The 19803-nt window shown below is 36.1% G+C and overlaps 1 protein-coding gene across 3 annotated transcripts in view; it reads left to right on the forward strand.

Annotated features, from left to right (window-relative positions):
* Positions 1–1060: 1060 nt before the first annotated feature.
* Positions 1061–19803, forward strand: part of GCC2 (GRIP and coiled-coil domain containing 2) — a 66596-nt gene continuing 47853 nt past the window's right edge. Inside the window, exons 1-9 of one of the 3 annotated variants that reach the window (XM_078444333.2) lie at positions 1061–1186; positions 1555–1611; positions 2588–2672; positions 3801–3868; positions 6843–6947; positions 7653–10121; positions 10801–10870; positions 13358–13458; positions 13684–13782. In XM_078444333.2, the coding sequence (XP_078300459.1) occupies positions 1181–1186; positions 1555–1611; positions 2588–2672; positions 3801–3868; positions 6843–6947; positions 7653–10121; positions 10801–10870; positions 13358–13458; positions 13684–13782 (3060 nt within the window). In that variant the 5' untranslated portion in view covers positions 1061–1180. Of the gene's footprint in view, positions 1283–1554; positions 1612–2587; positions 2673–3800; positions 3869–6842; positions 6948–7652; positions 10122–10800; positions 10871–13357; positions 13459–13683; positions 13783–19803 lie in introns of all 3 variants that reach the window. The other 2 variants (XM_078444332.2, XM_060610204.3) reach the window with 2 other exon arrangements.

Here is a 19803-nt window from a genome sequence, read left to right on the forward strand (position 1 = left end):
AGTTGATAAAGGATATCAGTATTAAAACTTATGGCTAACATCACATTTAATGGTTAAAGACTGAATGCTGCTTCCCTTAGGTCAGATCAAGGCAAGAATGTACACTGGGAACATTCCTTGTGGGATGGGGAAGCACCAACAAACAACCCATTAGTTCCACATAAGGTGTTGTCTCTCTCTCACCATCTCTGTTCCTCCATCTTGGCCCTGAGAGAGGCCGTCTCTCTTGCTTCCCACATCAGAAAGGGTTCAAAGCCCCCTTGGACAAAAGCTCCCCTGGGGACCTCCTCACAGCCTTGAGAGCCAAAAAATGCCTGCTTCGGGAGGCCGCATCCTTGGCTCCATCAGCTCCGGAGAGAACTCACAGGGCACCCTGCTGGACGGCATCTGCCTAAGAATCCTCTTGAAAACAGCTATCTGACAGGCATCTGAGGCTTTCCATAAAGAGTAAGGTAACTGACCAGGCGCCTGGGTGGCTCAGTCGGTTAAGGGACCAACTTTGGCTCAGGTCATGATCTCACGGTTTATAAATTCGAGACCTGCCTCAGGCTCTGTGCTGACAGCTCAGAGCCTGTAGCCTGCTTCCAATTCTGTCTCCCTCTCTCTGCTCCTCCCCTGCTTGTGCTCTGTCTCTGTCTCTCAAAAATAAATAAACGTTAAAAAAAATTCTTTTTTTAAAGAGTAAGGTAACTGGCCTTTTGGGGGTACCTGACCCTCAATACAGTACTCCCATCAGCCTAACAGCATTTTAAGGTATGGAAAACGAGGGTCTCAGGGGTGATTTGCCTAATTCTCACATCTACTAAAACATAGCAGTGGCAGGATTCAAACCTACCAGGGTTTGTGACACCCAATACCAGGGTTTGTCCCCCCGCCCACCTGAACGTGCAGAAGCCTCCCCCACCCCGGGTTAGGCCAGGGAGTCGGGCGGAGCTGGCAGTTGGCGGGTCAAGGGCGCGCGCAGGGACCCGCCTCCCGGAGGAGAAGCGGAAGCGGAAGCGCCATCAGACGGTAGCCATGGAGACGTGGGGGGTGGCGGGCAGCCACGGAGAAGCGCGACCTTTAACCTGCAGTCGAGGGTACGTCAGAGGCGACAGCAGACGGAAGTGCGGAGTCGGCGGCGGCTGGGCTGTGGGGTTGCGGGGCAGCGGGGCTGCGTGGCCACAGCAGGCCGGCTGCCATGGAGGTAACGCAGCTCGGGCGACCGGACTGGGACCGGGGCCCACCATCTCCCCGCGAGGCCTTCCCGAGCCGCGGTTTGAGACACGGGGATGGGTGCCGTGTGAGTTCTTGGCAGCCTTCGCTTTGCGCCCCGCAGCCCTGCGCTGCTCCGGTCTCTGCCCCTACTGCCCCAAACTCAGTCCCTAGATTACCTGGCTCCTTAGAGCCAGATTGTATATGATTTGCCACAGCGACAGACCCCCACCTTCCCTAACTCACATAGGAGTTTCCTACACTTGATTCCACGGAGAGGCTTTACCTGTAAAGGTTCCAGCGTTCTATCTGAGATTAGGAGAAGAGTTCTTGATACGTGGGTTTGATTTTGTTTTGCAGGATCCTGTTCAAGATGGGGTGGCTTCACCAGCCACCTCTGGGACCGGGAAATCTAAGGTGAAGAGAATACAGTACTTGACTAGCCAATTCACTGAAGAGTGGAAGGGTGATGAATGGAAAACTTTGGCATGGGTAGGAGGGTGGCCTATTTAAAAGAAACCCTTCCCCAAGGGCTCTTAACCAATCTGTTACCTTTTTTTTTTTTTTTTTTTTTTTTTTAAGTTTCATGGTGTGAAAGGAATGGACCTTGTTTACTTCCTGCTCCCGGTTAGCACGGCTGAGAGATTCTGCAATTTTTCAAACATTAATCTATGAGGATTTATATAGTGTAGTGGAAAGAGCAGTGACATTAAGTAGGAGTCAACGGACTCAATTCTGTAGGTTACTACTACAGTATGAAAAAAAGGTTGAATTAGGTAATTTTTATGGTCTGGTACAACGTTTAACATTCCATGATTCTAAAAAGATAGTGGTTTATTGCTTGCATACTAAGTTTTCAGTACTTCCCTGAACAGTTACTTCATCATTTAAGCTTCATGGTAACCATGAGACAAGTACTTTTGTTATCCCAATTTTACAGATGAGAAAACTGAGCCCAGAGGTTAAGTAATTTCCCTGATTTCTTAAAAAGACTAAATGCACCCTGATTTGTCTTGTTGCTATATTTATGCTTACATATTTTCAGGTAGCCAAAGACATTTCAGCCTTGAATAATTTTACAGCTCCAAGGAACGTTAAGTAGAATTAGTCCCAGTCCCCTAATTTTACAATTAAATCAAAACCCAGAAAGTATCTTAACCTAAACAAGAATTTATGTGAGTAAGAGGATATGTGCTGTTTTTTATATTTCATAGCAGTCCCCTAACTGGTATTTATTGAGTTGAAGTTGCAGTTGCTACTTTTAAAAAATATGGTTTGGTTGACATGAAGATTTATTCAGTAGGATGTTTTTAAGAAGATATTATATTTCTTTTTTTGTGGTCTAAAAGGAACATGAGTTATAACAAATTAGTAATATCATTACATCTTTCAGCTGGAAACCTTGCCCAAGGAAGATCTTATCAAGTTTGCCAAGAAGCAGATGATGCTAATACAGAAAGCTAAAGCCCGATGTGCAGGTATTGAGTTGAAAATACTCAACTTTACCACAATCTCATTGAATCATGATTTAAAATACTAGGTTTTTAGTTGTATATTGGCTTATTTTGTTTACCAGTGAATCCAATAAAATCTTACTCAGTGTGAAATCTATTATTATTTAACATTCTAACCATTTACCTGTGATTTTTTTTTTTTTACCATTACACATCTCTAAACGGCAGTTATTTTTGAACTATTAAAATAATTTAAATAATAAAATAATAAAAGTCAAGGAAGAGGATCTTAAAGAAAAATTTGGTTAAAATTAAGCATTTTTTTGGATTTGGATTGTATATTGATCTAGATAAATCATTTTTTTCTAGGGTAGTCAGTTGAAATGTCAGAGATAGAAGATTGTGAGCCCAAAGAAGTAAAAAGAGGCCTCAAGTAAAGTAATAAAATATTTCCATTCCTGGAATGTTGAAGTATATTTGTTGAAGTTGATTGATTGCCTGTTCAACTTTATATTCCTAAAGAATGTAGATATTAGTATTCTTTTCAATATGTGCGGTGAGGTCATGAATTTCCAATGACTTAACAAATGTTAATTGCTACAAGCCAAGATTTATTTTCTACTAGAAAAGGTCGCATTGTGTTTAGGGAGATTGGGCCAGTTTGTGATAGAGTAATAAATATATTTGGAAAGGTGTTCTAGGCTCCAGACCTGGACATGGGTTGATGAAATAGGTTAGTATTTATGCTTAATATGAGGTTAATTATTGCTTTAAGATTATACAGTAAGAAGTTATTTACAGCTAAAATACTATAATGTCTCAGATTTGCATCAAAAATATCAAGATAGGTAAGAAAAAAGGAAAAATACAGGTCAGGATGAAACAAGAGTCCATGTAATTATTGCTAAATTAAGGTGATGGGTGTATTAATCATACTATCCTTTCTACTTTTCTTATTTGTCTGGAATTTTCCATAAGAAAAAAGGAAAATAAAAGGTAATATGGGGTGAAATTAGTACTTTCTCAAAATATCTGCTGCTTTATTCTAATTTATAGTGTCTTTTTTTTTTTTCCTTAAAGAATGTACTTACCACTTTAGACAATAATTATTCTCTTCATTTCTGAACTGGAATTTTTTTAATAATTATTTAGAATTGGAGAAAGAAATTGAGGAATTCAAAACAAAACCTGTTGCTGGAGGAACTGGTGATATTATTAAGGTAATGCAAAAGTTGCAAATATTGCTTTAATTTTTATTTATTTACTTAGAGGAAATGTGTAATAACAAATCAAATTTCCTTTAAAGCTGTCAATGTGCCAGAGCCCTGTCTGGCTTTTGCCTCTGTTTTTCCACTTCCTCTCTGCCCTTGGTTAAGTTTTTTACCTCTCTTTCTGTGTGAAATGAGTGGTACTCTCTTCTCTTTTCCATCGCACACACTCTGTCATTAAGGCGCTGCCTTAATCTCAGCCCTGCTCTTCCCTCTCCCCCTCAGAAAACCCGTGCTCAGGAATTTGATGGTGATTTTTAGGCCAATGGATGCATAAAATGTATAAATAGATATGTATACCTGGATGTGATTACTGACCCACATCTCACAGTTGAATCTCTAGCTGTTTGGGGAAAGATTTAAATATTCACCCATTTCTCTTGTCTTTTCTTTTTGTTTAGCATGGCCAAATCCCTTTTACTGGACAACCAGTGACAGCACTGTTTTTCAGACCTTTTAACTTTAGAGACTCTTCAGTTTTCCTGTTTCCTTTATCCTGTACATGTGTCAGCCACCAGTGATCTATAGTTCCTTCAGGATAATGCTGCAGTTTATCAGTACACTTTCTCTTCCCTAACCCTGCTCTCTCTTCTCTTTTTGTTTTATATGCTCTTGCCAGATCACAGGGTATTGTTTTTATCTTGTTTATCTGTTGACGAACCTGAATTGCTTATTCTTACTTACAGGCCCCTAATGCTAACTAAATGTACCCTCCCCACCCATTTGGTCTAATCTTTAGAGTTTCTTTTGTTTCTCAAAGCTTTGTAATGTTTTTTTCCATGCTCTTCTAAATTTTCTAAATTTCTAGTAGTCATCTTATTTCTGGTAGTTATCTTCTAGCACATTGGGATACATCTAAAGTTTTATTCAAAGCTGATGTATTTGACTTTCATTTTTAGAAGAGGAATAATCGTATTTTCCATGTCAAAATTTGAAGGTATATGAAGTTATATGCTGCTTCCAAATGCAAGGGGGAGGTGAAATTGTATGTTAAGATAATGAAATTTCTAGTACATGTCACTCTTGTTATTATCTCTTTGCTGGAATCAAGTCTGTATTTCCTAAGAAATAACTGTGCATCTGTGCCTCTAATCTTCAAGATTTTTTATAGCTGTTTTCAGTTAATGACCTGTATATATCCCCTAAAATCAGTGAATGTATTTAGGATTGCCCTGATAATTTACCAATCAGAAGTTTATATTGCAATATTCTATGTAATGTGAAAAAGCTAATTTTAAAACTAAAATTGTTTTAACCAAAGTAATCTGTGCACATAATTTACAAATAATGCTAATAACTAAATAACTTATTAAAACACTAATACTTCTGGAAATTATTTCTGTATTTCTAAATAATACAGTTACACTGCTATTCCTTGATTTATCCATTTTAGACATTTAGCTATTAACTTGCTGTTAACAGCATATGAAAATTTTGCTATCTTTCCCAATAACTCCTACTTTCCATTGATCAGATAGATCAGATCATCTTTACTGTTTTTTCCTGGACCCCCCCACCCCACCCCTTCTAAAGCCTTCTGTCCTGCATTAATTTGTTCTGGTTGTTCTCTAGGTCTGCTGCCCAGTTTTCCTGGAAATGGCCTTGTGCCATGATCCTGTGAATTTTTACACTGCTTTTCTGTATTGGCCCCCCATTTGCTAAGTGACATGTTATTCACTTTGGTGGTTAACCTCATCTTCATAGAGTATGCCCTTCTGTAGCATCCTAAGAAGGGATGTATGGGAGGAAAATGTCATCCCATATTTTAAAATGGCTTTATTCTACCTGTATTTGAATAATAGCTATAACTTGATATAGAACTGTAAATTTTCTACATCTGTTGTTTGGTTTGTTTTTATTACTTTACGTAAGTTCAGAAGTAGACAGATATAGGGTGATAGTAGACTAATTTATTTAAGATTTTAACATTTTTATAGATTTTAAACATTTAGGTTTAACTTAATCTGGATTCATGATGAATTGGATTTGTGATTTTCCTGTTTGTAAAGTCTTTCAATATTTGTATCACGTTATGCAAATTTTGTAGAATAACGGAATCTGCTTCTTATTTTGTCTGAACAAGTTCATATGTAATTGGGATAATCTGTTCTTTGAAAATTTGATAGAATTCACCTATAAAACTATTCCTTCTGTTACCTTAGGTGGACAGTTTTTAAACCACTAGTTTAATTTTTAAATTGTTACAGTATTAGGCTTTTTAATTTTTTTTTCTTGAGTTAATAAAGCTATATTTTTATTCCTTTCATTTCAGTTTTTAATGTTATTGCCAAATAATTGTTCATAATATTCTCTTTAGCTGTTTAATCTCTGATTTATATGTAGATATGTGTCCTTTTTATTTTTATTGTTGTGACTTCTGTCTTCTCTTGATCAGTCTTGGTAGAAGTTTTACTTACTCTTGTTGATCTAGTTTCCATTTCATTTACTTTCTATCCTGTTAAATTTCTGCAGAGAACAAACCCATCTCTGAGGAAGATGGGACAGGGGTGATTTCTTGCCTTTTATTCTCATCCTCCCTATTCAGATTGTCAACCAATCCCCAGTTTTTGAATCCCACACATTATACTTCCCTCAACAATATCTAGGGCCTCCAATTTCTGGACATTTAATTTACTAGAGTATTTGCCAGCTTCTCGTGTGTTTCCCTGTGAAGACACTGTAAGTTTTACTTTTCTTCCTCTTTCTAATTCGGTTCCTCCTCCACTTTTCAGTTTTTCAAAAATATGGTGAAATTTCCCGTAGTCCTTATTTATTTTCTCCTTTTCTCTTTGTTCTTACGTATAGACCTTTTTAAGTCTTTTATTCTTACTTCAGTGTGGTTTGGATATGGTGAAGAAAAAATTACGCATGTGTTCAATCCACCATTTTTAACCTCTGGCAAACAAATCACCCTGCTCCAAAACAGGCATTGACTGAACGTCTGGATGCTCTTCTTCTGGAAAAAGCAGAGAGTGAGCAACAGTGTCTTTACCTGAAGAAAGAAAATATTAAAATGAAGCAAGAGGTTGAGGTAAGGCAACAATTTAATGTTTGGTTTTTTTATTTTATTTACTATAGTCATGAATTTTAGAGCTAAAATCTTAACAAGCATGTGATTTGATGACTTTAATAATTTACAACAACAAATTAATATCTAAAAAAGAAAAACAACTGAAATCCCCCATCTACATAGAGATAGAACTAGCATTTAGTTTTTGCATTTCTTAATCCTCTTTATTGCTGTAATGTTACTCTTTAATGAGAATTATTAAAAATTACTTGTTTTGTGAAAAAGTACTTGTTTAAGTAAGTTGACTGTCACACATACTCTAAATGAATCATTGTTCAGTTCTGGAATAGTCAATTGCCTATTGGGTCTGGGCTAATTTTCCCCAAAAGTCCCCTATTGTTCAACTCAGGAGATAACTCATTAAAACTTTGTGACTCAATATAACTTCCGTAATTTATCCCTTTTTAAAAGGAAATTAAATCCAGAGATTTCTTAGATTTTAGTTATTACCCTGAATAACACATTTAGTACTGCAACGTGCAGTATGATACTTAAGGTAGTTGCAGCCTGAGCAGAATTCTTGGGGAGTCTCAGTGTCATATTGCTCTATGTACATTTTTGCTCACTTCCTTTTCTCTCCAGTTAGCCTGTGGCTAATATTTTTCCTGAAGGCAGGCATTTCTTTTGTCTTAATTAGGTATTTTTGTGTGCTGATTTTTATAATAGGATTCTATTACTAAGATGGAAGATGTGCACAAGGAGTTTGAACAATCACAAGGAAACTATGTGAAAGAAATTGAAAATCTGAAAAATGAATTAATGGCAGTACATTCCAAACACAGTGAAGATAAAGCTAGCTTGCAAAAGGAACTGGAAGAAGCAACAAAAAAACAATTAGAACTTTCCGAACAACTTAAATTTCAGGGTAACTGTGAAGATAATGTTAAAAAATTACAAGAGGAGATTCAGAACATCAAGCCAGTCTTTGAGGAACAAATTTTATATCTGCAAAAACAATTAAGCACTGCCACAAATGAAAAGGAGCAAGAAATTACGCATCTCCAAGAAGTCATTGAGGCTAATTCCCAGCGTTACCAAAAAGATATTAATAGTTTGCAAGAAGAGCTTTTGCAGTTGAAAGTTGCACACCAAGAAGAGGTGAAAGATTTGATGTGCCAAATAGAAGCATCTGCAAAAGAACGGGAAGCAGAAATGAGTAATTTAAACCAGCTAAAGGAGAATTTAGTCAGACAATGTGAAGCAAGTGTGAAGAACATTCAGGAGAAATATGAATGTGAATTAGAAAACTTAGAGAATGCGCCAGATGCAAACCACGAAAATCAGATGTGTCCTATGCTCTTACAAGAAGAAGCTTTTGTAGAACAAGTAGTAAACGAAAAAATCAAACACTTAGAAAACACCTTAAAAGAATTGGAGTCTCAACATAGTATCTTAAAAGATGAGGTAACTTACATGAATAATCTTAAATTAAAACTTGAACTTGATGCACAACATATAAAGGATGAGTTTTTTCATGAACGGGAAGACTTAGAGTTTAAAATTAATGAATTATTGCTAGCTAAAGAAGAACAGAGCTGTGTAATTGAAAAATTAAAATCTGAACTAGAAGATTCAAACAAACAATTTTGCTGTATTGTAGAACAACATAACAAAGAAGTACAGAGTCTTAAGGAACAGCATCAAAAAGAAATATCAGAACTAACTGAGACATTTTTGTCAGGTTCAGAAAAAGAAAAATTAACACTAATGTTTGAAATACAAGGTCTAAAGGAGCAGTGTGAAAACCTACAGCAAGAAAAGCAAGAAGCAATTTTAAATTATGAGAGTCTGAGGGAGATTATGGAGATCTTACAAACAGAACTGGGGGAATCCGCTGGGAAAATAAGTCAAGAGTTTGAATCAATGAAGCAACAGCAAGCATCTGATGTTAACGAACTTCAGCAGAAACTCAGAACTGCCTTTAATGAAAAAGATGCTCTTCTTGAAACTGTGAATCGTCTCCAGAGAGAAAATGAAAAGTTGTCCCAACAAGAATTAGTGTCAGAACTTGAAAATACCATAAAAAGTCTTCAAGAAAAGAATGAAGTGTGTTTAGTTAGTCTCAGTCAGAGAGATACCATGTTACAAGAACTTGAAGCAAAGATGAGTTCCCTCACTGAGGAAAAAAATGATTTCATAAGTAAAATAAAAACTTCTCATGAAGAGATGGATAATCTCCATAAAAAATGTGAAAGGGAAGAAAGATTGATTGTAGAACTTAGGGGAAAAGTAGAGCAAACTAGCCACTGCAACAGTGAACTGGAACAAAAGGTAAATGAATTAAGAGGAGAACTAGAAGAAACTTTAAAAGAAAAGGATCAAAATAACCAAAAATTAGAAAAACTTATGGTTCAATTAAAAACTGTCTCTGAGGACCAGGAAGCACTATCATCTGAAGTTAAGTCTCTTTATGAGGAAAATAATAGATTAAGCTCAGAAAAGAACCAGTTGAATAGGGATTTGGAAGTTCTCCTGTCCCAAAAAGAAGATGTTATGCTTAAGGAACACATTTCTGAATTAGAAAAGAAACTTCAGGTAACAATTACAGAACGAGATAATTTAAGTACACTGTTTGAAAATGAGCAGGTTCAGAAGTTATTTGTCAAAACTCAGTTATATGGTTTCCTGAAGCAGATGGAGTCAAAAGTTTCAGAAGAAGATGAAGAGCAAGATGTTGTAAATATCCTACAAGCTGTAGGTGAATCCTTAGCTAAAATCAATGAGGAAAAACACAACTTGATATTTCAGTATGATGAAAGGGTAGCAGAGTTAGAAAAAAAGATTAAGTGCCTTCAAGAAGAGAATGCAGTTCAGCATGAAGAGCTTCAGTCTCTACTAAGAGACCATGAACAAGAGAAAGTTCTCTTAAGGAAAGAATTAGAAGAAACCCTGTCGCATAAAGAGGCCTTGCAGTCTGATCTTCTAGAAATGAAGAATGCTAATGAAAAAACAAGGCTTGAAAATCAGAATCTTTTAAGTCAAGTTGAAGAAGCCTCTCAAAACTTACATAGCAAAAATAAAACCCAAAATGAAAAAGAACAGTCTTTTCTAAGGGAGCTTGAAAACCTGAGGCTATCGCAGGAACAAAAAGAAGCTGAATTGCAGGACGTGAGAGCAGAGTTGTTGTTATTAAAGGTACTATTATTTCAATTTTATTAATTTAAATTCTTAGTTCTAGTACTAGACTAGAACATACATACATTAAATTTTTACACTTTTAAGTCAGAAGTAAATTGTTTTCTGAAAAGTACATTAAACATTTTCATGTTACATATTCTGTATCCATATTGGTCACTTTTTGGTTTTAGATCATTTTAGAATCTTGATCTGGCATAAGATTAAATGATTAAGGGGTTAAATGTCTTGGTCAAAATTGCATAACTAGTCAACACCAAAACTACAACATGAAAAAACTAGAATTTCATTCTGGTGTGATATACATTTTACCTTTCTTAAAGAGCACTATTGAGCAGAAAAGTGGGCTATTGTGGTATTTAACTTTAGCCAAAATTTTAGATTTTTGTCCAAAATTTGTGAAAGTATGATAAACTATAATCATTTAATCTTTATTGCATTATGTGTTTGGTATGTGTCAGGTTGTTCATCTTGGCCTTGGATACTACTGTTTTTTTACAGTAAATTCTATGTGCATAAGGTCAGTATTGGTCTATCAAGGTAAGAAAAAGACTGTTCATCAAATTGCTTTTTGTGTGAATTTTCTTTAATGAGGATTTTCTCATGCTTGATATGATGGCCAATTAGTTCATCATGGGAAATGAAGTGATTTTCTTTTTGTTTTTCCTACAAAATCTAGGATTCCTTAGAGAAATCACCTGTAGAAAATGATCAACCTTCTTTAGTAAAAGAGTTGGAAGAAAAAATAGGTAAGTATGGTTTTGTATATGTTGTCACAATGAATTACACAGATTCTTCTAGAGTTGGAATACATTGAGAAATGTAGCTGATTAATGAGTTGTTAAATCATAATAACTAGCTGTCTCTAATGCCCCCATTTTTGCTTCTCTGCCATCTGTTTGCCTTCCTTTCCAAAATTACCACTCTCTTGTTTAATTGTTTAATCTAAAGGACTGATGTGATTCCATTTATAAATGGTTCCATGATGGTTTGGGGATTTTTCATTTATTTAGCAAAGTTTATTTGAATGCCTAGCTAGATAGGCACTAGTAATAGCAAGTGATTAAAATACAGACCATGTCTTCAAAGAGCCAAGTGCCAGAGGGGCTGTTCTTGTAGTAGTTTGAAGTGTCGACAAGGTGTAATGCTGGAAGTACAGGAAGGCATGATCGGCTGTCTGCCTTCAGGTAGGAAAAACATCACAGGATAGGCTATACTTTTGTGTTGAAGAATGAGAAATTTGACATGAGAAGAAAGGTATTCTGGCAGGAGAGAATGGCAGGTGTGTGAATATCAACATACATAACATCAAGGAGCATACCAAGAAGTTCCTAGAGAGGCAGGAGTATGACCACAAAAGCACTAGAATGTGTGCAAAGAAGTTGAGACTTTGTCCTATACACATCTTTGTCATAGTAACATTATGGAGTAGCTATTTTATTCCCATTTAAAAATAAGAGACAAATACTTAGAAGTGTTAAGTAATGTGCCCATAAATCTTCAGTTTAGTGTCTAGTTAGTCTAGTGAGGGAGAGGTAGTAGGGGAAGCTGGAAGATTTTTAAATGAATGCTAGTTTTCTTATAGTGGATGACTGGGACAAGTGGGGTTAAAAATGAGATTAGGAACTCGGTTTGAGACAAATTTAACACCTCAGATGGTGATGTCAGGTAGACTACTAAATATGCAAATCTGGAGTTATGGGGAGGGAGCTAGATCCGAGGTAAAAAGCTGTAGTTAACAGAACAGTTAAAAGCCATGAGATGGAGATCACCAAGGAAGTGAATGTAGAAAAAATATGAAGACCAGAGACCATTCTCTGTCATTTAAAAGTCTGAAAGATGGGAATAGCACAGGAGATTGGGAAGGAGCAGCCAGTGAGTTGGGAAAACCCAGAACATAAAATGTGTTGGAAATTAAGATCGATGAAGTGCAAGTAACAGAAGTGTTTAAAGAGGGAAAAAATATTTAACCATGGCAAATGCTAGAATAGGTAAAGTAACATCAGTACAAAGAACTAACCATTGGATTAAGCAAACTAGAGGGCATTGGTAACTTGATAACCTTTTCTGTGATATGCTAAAGCCAGAGCCTGAATGAAATATGTTCAAAAAAAAAAAAAAAGAGAGAAATTTGAGAGCATGTGTACACATGCTTACAAAGGGCTTTGCTTATAAAAGAGATGAGACAGTATCCAGAGGGGAAGTGTGGTGGTTTGCCTTTTTTTGTTTGTGTGCGGTTTCAGCAATCCTTTCATGACCTTTCCCATCCTCTTTGGTGCTTCCACTGGGGCACCTGGGTGGCTCGAGTCAGTTGAGTGGCCAACTCTTGATTTCAGCTCAGGTCATGATCTCACGTGTTCATGAGTTCGAGCCCTGCATTGGGCTCCATGCTGACAGTACAGAGCCTGCTTAGGATTCTCTTTCTCTCCCTCTCTCTCTGCCCCTCCCCACTCTCTCTCTCTCTCTTTCAGAATAAATAAATAAACTTTAAAAAAAAAAGGAAAGAAAGAAAAAAAACTCCATTAGAGAGGGGGATTTGCTGCACAAGAAAGAGGGAGCTTTGCTGCACTGATTCTTGAGTGCATGAGAGGTGTAGGATGAAATGCAAAAGTGGAACAATTGGCCAGTGCTGCACAAACACACAGACAAAATAATCACCTGTAGCAGCAGAGAAAGGCAGAGTCTGTGAGCACAGGTGCATCTGGATTAATGAGCGAGGACAGAAATTCAGATAACTTAAGCAGAGATATCAAGAAATAAAATCTGGAACACAGGAGCTGAAATAGAGGAAATGGCTAAAGATGTTAAGGAAGAGATCAGGATTGGAGTGTGTCTACAGAGCAAAAGTATTTAACTGTATCTGATATTTCCCCATATGATCCTGATTTGCAAATTGCCGCCTAAAATCCTACCATAGTTGAGTTTCTAGGAAATCTTCTAACATTAAAGGAGCACTAATAGCCTCTCCAATTCCTAGACACTTATGAAATGAGTAGGCTATTTTGACAGTTGGAAGGAAATGGACATTTTTACCATTGTTTCCCTTGCTTAGGTAATGACTAAACTTTCACTTAAACAAATAGATACTAATATTTTTGCTACTTATTACTTTTAATTACAGATTACAGATTTTGTGTTCCAGATTAAAGGTCAATTTCTAAGGCTAAAACAAGTAAATAATTTGGATTTTTTCCTTTTGAGTTCATATATATAATCCTTTCATTTTGTGTTTTTAGGATATCTGGAAAAAGAATCCAAAGAGAAAGAGGAAAAAATAAATAAGATAAAACTAGTTGCTGTGAAGGCAAAAAAAGAACTAGATTCTAGCAAAAGAGAGGTAAGGTGACTTAAAAATACAAGGTTCAATAATCTTACATATTAGAAAATCTAGTTTTTCTGTCCATAAAAAACTTTTTAGGGGCGCCTGGCTGGCTCAGTCGGTAGAGCACATGACTCTTGATCTCAGCATTGTGAGTTCAAGCCCCACATTGGGTGTAGAGATTACTTAAAAATAAAATCTTTAAAAAACAAAACAAAACTTTTTATCATATATTTAAAATAGGCCCAGACTCTACGGGAAGAGCTTGAATCTGTTCGATCAGAAAAGGATCAGTTGTCTACTTCCATGAGAGATCTCATTCAAGGAGCAGAAAGCTATAAGGTAAAAATAGTTATTTTAATAGCAAGTTATATTTGTAACTTCTAAGTTAAGGAATGTACTAGAAATGTAAAACTTGTCCATAAGACAGTCACCTTGTATTTTTTAGTAAATTTGTTTCTATTTTTTTGTGTAATGTCATAGCATCCTAGTATCAAGATTTTAAGTGTCTGAGATTTAAAGTACCTTCAAGCTATTGTTTTTTAAAACCAAAATTCTGTCTTGGGATTTCCTAATAAAATCAGTAACAAAAAAGATGACTATTATTACTGTTATTATTTTATATTCTGGCCAAGTGAATAAACTTGAAACTCAAACAACAGGTTTAAAAGGAAAGTAAAAGCATTATTTGGAGGTAATATGCTTATCAACCTAACATGAGAATATTATAAAAAAATTTAAAATTAAAATAAGAGAGTGCAACAAAATCCCTGAATGTAAGATAAATACCATTACATTCTTGTATGTATTAATTCAGCAAATATTTATACAGTCAGAGTGAGTACTGAGTACTAGGGAGATGTAGTCCACCAAATAGGCTAAATTCCTGCCCTCTAAGGACTTAAATTCTAATGGCAATAACAGAGAAGTAGACAAAAAAAATTTAAGAAACTTACAGTGTATAACAATAAAAGAGGATGGTATCAACAAGAGAGTGAGCCAAGTGGGATTGATTGAAAGAAGAAAATTCCATAGAAGCCAAAAAATAAAATTTCAGGAAGAACTTTAATGAGAAAATTCGGCACTTCATGAAGAAAACTGCAAAACATATATATAGCAACTATTATTATTTGATATACTTGTTTTCAGGTTGGTTTACATGTTCTGAAACAATTTCACTAAAAATTTATCTATTTTGGTTAGGCAATCTTGACAATTATTTTAAGTTTCAAATGGGAAATAAGCTCACAAGAATAGTTAATACTTTTTAAAGTGAAAAAAGAAAAGCATCTTGCTCTAGCAGGTGTGAAATTTATTACAAAACCATAATAATGTGATACAGTTCTGATATAAAAATAAGACATTAATTTAACAGAAGACAGAGACCTCTGCATAACAACAAACACTTCTAGGCCAGCCTCTTTTCTAAGCACTTTACATATCTTATCACACTTAATTCTAAAAAAAAAAAATTTTTTAGTAAAAAAAAACAAAAAAACAAGAAACATATAATTAACATTGCCGCTATCACAGAGCAAGTAACAGAATAAAGCCCAAGCTTGGATTCAGGAAGTCTGGTTCCAGAACTGTTCTATTACCAACTAAGCTAGATTGTATACTAGCCCAGTAAGATTTGAAAACATTGAAACCAACAAAGAAGGAATTAGGTAACTACTTCAGAATAATTTAGTTAGATTTTTACTTTACTCCCACACACCAAAATAAATTCTAGGTGGATTTAAAGAGTTTTGTCAAAAGTGAAAAGGATTTTTTAAAACCTGTTATAAAACAATCATTTTACTGCTGGATATGAGATATGTTTCTAAACTTAAAAGCAATTGAATTTACAAAGGAAAAGATAGACTGAACTATATAAAATAAAAAATTAACATGAAAATATGACAAGGGATTAATATCCTTAATATATAAAGGTATTTGACACATCCATTTTTTTAAAACACTTATTTGAAATTTAAATATAGGCTCATTTGTCTTTTATGAGCCATTAGCAGCTTGCTTCTTTACATTTTAATCTAATTTATTAATTTTTATCAATGGGTAGACCAGGTATGCCAATTTCTTTGTTTAAACTATAGAGATGCCTGGGTGGTTTAGTCGGTGAAGCATCCAACTTTGTTTCAGGTCATGATCTCACGGTTCATGAGTTCGAGCCCTGCATTAGGCTCTGTGCTGACAGTTCAGAACCTGGAGCCTGCTTTGGATTCTGTGTCTCCCTTTCTCTCTGCCCCTCCCCTACTCACACTCTGTTGCTCTCTCTCAAAAAATAAGCAAACATTAAAAAAAATTTTTTAATGTAGATTTCAGGGGCATTTGGGTGTCTCAGTCGGTTGAGTGTCCAACTTTCGATTTCAGCTCAGGTCATGATCCTAGTGTTGTGGGATCCCCCGTGTAAGGTTCCGTGCTGAGCGTGGGGCCTTATTAAGATTCTTTCTTCCTCTGCCCCTCTCTCCTTACACATGTCCACTGTCTCTCTCAAAAACCAATAAAAAATTAAATATATATATATAGATTTCAAAAGACAAAAAAAAAAAAAAAAAGAATTTCAGAGAATGGTGAGCCAAGTACAAAAGGTACAACTGCATAATGAGAATGCTCATAGGAAAAGAAAGACATGCCTTTCAAGAAATGTTAAAAATGTAGGGCGCCTGGATGGCTTAGTCAGTTAAGCATCTGACTCTGGATTTCAGCTCGGATCATGATGTTACAGTTTGTGGGTTCAAGCCCTACATCAGGCTCTTTGCTTAGAGCACAGAGCCTGCTTAGGATTCTCTCTCCCCCTTGTCTGCCCCTCCTCCAGTCTCACACATGTTCTCTCTCTCTCTCTCTCTAGATAAACTCTTTTAAAAATTTTAAAAGTTCCTTAGAGAAGGAAAATGATGTAGGTCAGACTCAGAAAACAATACTGAAGAAGAACAAAATGGGAGGATTAACCTGACTTCAAGACTTACTATAAAACTACAGCAATCAAGACAATGTGATATTGGTAGAAGAATAGAGAAATAGATCAGTAGGAGAGAATAGAGAGCCCAGAAATAGACCCATATAAATATAGTCAGCTGATCTTTGACAGTGGAGGAAAAGATAATCTTTTAAACAAATGGTACTAAAACAATTAGACATCCACCTGTAAAGAAAAAAAAAAAAATTTGAATCTAGATACAGACCTCATACCCTTCACAAAAATTATCTCAAAAGTGGATCATAAGCCTACATGTAAAACAAAAAACTGTGAAACTCCTAGAAAATAACTGGAGAAAACCTAGGTGAATTTGAGTGTAACAATGACTTTTTAGAACACCAAAGGTATGATCCATGAAAGAATTGATAAGCTATATGTATACACACACACACACACACACACACACACACACACACATACATACATACACAGACACACACACACACATATATGTTTAAATTATAAGTATTCTGCGAAAGATAATGTCAAGAGAATGAGAAGGCATAGACTGGGAGAAAATATTTGCAAAGGACGTATATCTGATAAAGGACTGTTATCCTAAAATATGCAAAGAACTACTAAACCTCAACAGTAAGAACACAAAAAACCTGATTTAAAACTTGGCCAAAAAACTTACAACAGATGGCAAATAAGCATATGAAAAGATATTCCACACCATATGTCATCAGGGAAGTGCAAATTAAAACCACTGCATGCCTATTAGAATGGCCAAAATCTGAAACACCAACACCAACAAATGCTGACAAAGACATGGAGCAATAGGAACTCTCATTCAGAAAATCTGGTAGGGGGTACAAAATAGTACAGCCATTTTAACAGATGTTTGGCAATTTCTTACAAAACTAAACCTACTCTTACCGTATGATCTAGTAACTGCTGGTGTTTACGCAACGGAGTTGAAAACATATCCACGCAAAAACCTGCATGTAGGTGTTACAAACAGCTTTGTTTATAATTGCCAAAATTTGGAAACAACCAAGGTGGCCTTCAGTAGGTAAATGGATAGATAAACTGGTACATCCAGGCAATGGAATGTCATTCAGCACTGAAAAGGAATGAGCTATGAAGCCATGAAAAGGCATGAAGGAAACTTAAATGCATGCTACTACCAAGCAAAAGAAGCCAATCTGAAAAGTCTACATAATGTATGATTCCGACTACATGACATGTTGGAAAAGGGAAAAGACAGTTAAAAACAAAAAAATCAGTGGTTGGGGAGGAAGGGATGAATAGATGGAACAGAGGATTTTTAGGTTGTGAAACTACTCTGTATGATATGATACTGATTAATGGTGGATGTATGTCATTATAAATTTGTCCAAAGCTAGAGAATGTACAACACCAGAAGTGAACCCTAATGTAAACTATGGACTTTGGATGGTGATGTGTCAGTGTAAGGTCATCAATTGTAACAAATGTGCCATGTATTATTGATAATATAGAAGGCTCTGCATTTGGGGGTAGAGGAGTAATGGGAAATCTGTACCTTCCTCTCTGTTTTGGTGTGAACCTAAAACTGCTCTTAAAAAAATGAAGTCTATTAAAACATTTTCAAAAATACATTTTAGGGGCACCTGGGTGGCTCAGTTGATTATTCAAGCCCCACATCAGGCTCTGTGCTGGCAGTGTGGAGGCTGCTTGGGATTCCCTCTCTGTCCCTCTCTCCGCCCCTCCCCAGCTTGCTCTCTCTCTCCCTGTCTCTCTCTCAAAGTAAATAAATAAACTTAAAAATACATTTTATAGTTGTAGAATTTTCTCAGTCTTTGAATAAGCTAGGGATTCCATTTGTGAGGAAACAACGGGATGTACGATTAAATCGGTCCTGCTGATATGTTTAAGAATCATGATCATTTTTTATAAAAATAGACATAACTGAGCTCCATTAGGTTCCTCAGGGAACATCAATATTAGGATGCTGAGGAATTTTGTAGACTTGTGAACCTGGCCAGTTTCTTTTTTCAGTGTTCATATCACTTATAATAATCATTTTTATCAGTTTTTTAATGTTTATGTTAAGAGAAAGAGAGCGGGTGCACGCACACATGAACAGGAGGAGGAGAGAGAGCGAGAGAGAGAGAATCCCAGGCCAGCTCCATGCTCAGTGTGGAGCCTGATGCAGAGCTTGATCGTGACCTGAGCCAAAATAAAGAGTTGGATGCTTAACCAAGTTCCCCAGATGCCTCTCAGTTGTTGTTGTTGTTGTTGTTGTTGTTTTAAAGATCTGAACAGGGGCACCTGGGTGGCTCAGTCAGTTGGACGCCTGACTTCAGCTCAGGTCATGATCTCACAGCTCATGAATTCAAGCCCCGCGTTGGGCTCTGTGCTGACAGCTCAGAGCCTGGAGCCTGCTTCAGATTCTGTGTGTGTCTCTCTCTCGCCTTCAAAAGTAAACATACATTAAAAATATTAAAAAAAAAAAAGATCTAAACGTGCAACAATTCTGAAGCGGTGATAATTTGTAATTATTCGTTTGCTTGGAATCAATATAGGCATATGCATCGAGGAAATTAGACCATTGCACGCATGGCATTCATTTTTTGTTCCAGTGCTCCCCTTAGGAATAATATGTGATTATAGTCAGAATTTCCTGTGGCGAGCCATTATTTATTTAAGTCAGCTTTGTTATAGGAATCCCATTTTTGCAGCTCTTGACAACTATTAGAACCATAGCAAGTAAAAACGAAGACGAGATAGAGTTTAAGAAGATAAAGATCTCTGATCTATAGACTTAGAGGAATTTGCACGAAATACAAAAACAGCATGGAATCTTCTCTCTGTGGAAGATAAATGATTTCTCAACCCCATATTCATTTAAGCCAGGAAATAGCAGAACCCTCAGACAAATAAACATGGACAAACATATATATATAAGCCAGATTTTTGGTTCCCACATCCTGTTTTTTGCCGATCATTAGATGGGTAGACCATAAAATTGAAACTCAGATCCCAACATTCAGCTACTAGTGTGGTTAATAGTTGATTATGTATAAATCAGAATTAGAAACAAAATTACACTTAGCCAAGAATCGGATTTGGCAAGCAAGAGCCAGAAAGAGCCTATAATTGTCACACATGAAACCCCAGAGGAGCCTGGGAAGGACTCAAGAAGTCCTGGGCTGGATGAAGGTCACTTTTTAGGCTTTCCAAAGTAAACTTTCAAAGAAAACTCAGATTTTGTTAGTTATTCTGTACACAAATTCATTTATGTGAAGAACAGTCGGTAGTTTTCCAAGAACCAAGGCAAAAGCAGGATTTATTAGAGGAGAGGAAAAAAAAAAAAAAAACAGTACACACAGTCTCAAAACAGTGAATCTCATTTACATACTTTGGAGGATAACCTAATTTGCCAGTATGTTGCAAAA

Source organism: Panthera onca, chromosome A3, assembly GCF_046562875.1.
Source record: "Panthera onca isolate mPanOnc1 chromosome A3, mPanOnc1 haplotype 2, whole genome shotgun sequence".
In the NCBI taxonomy this organism is placed as follows: Eukaryota; Metazoa; Chordata; class Mammalia; order Carnivora; family Felidae; genus Panthera; species Panthera onca.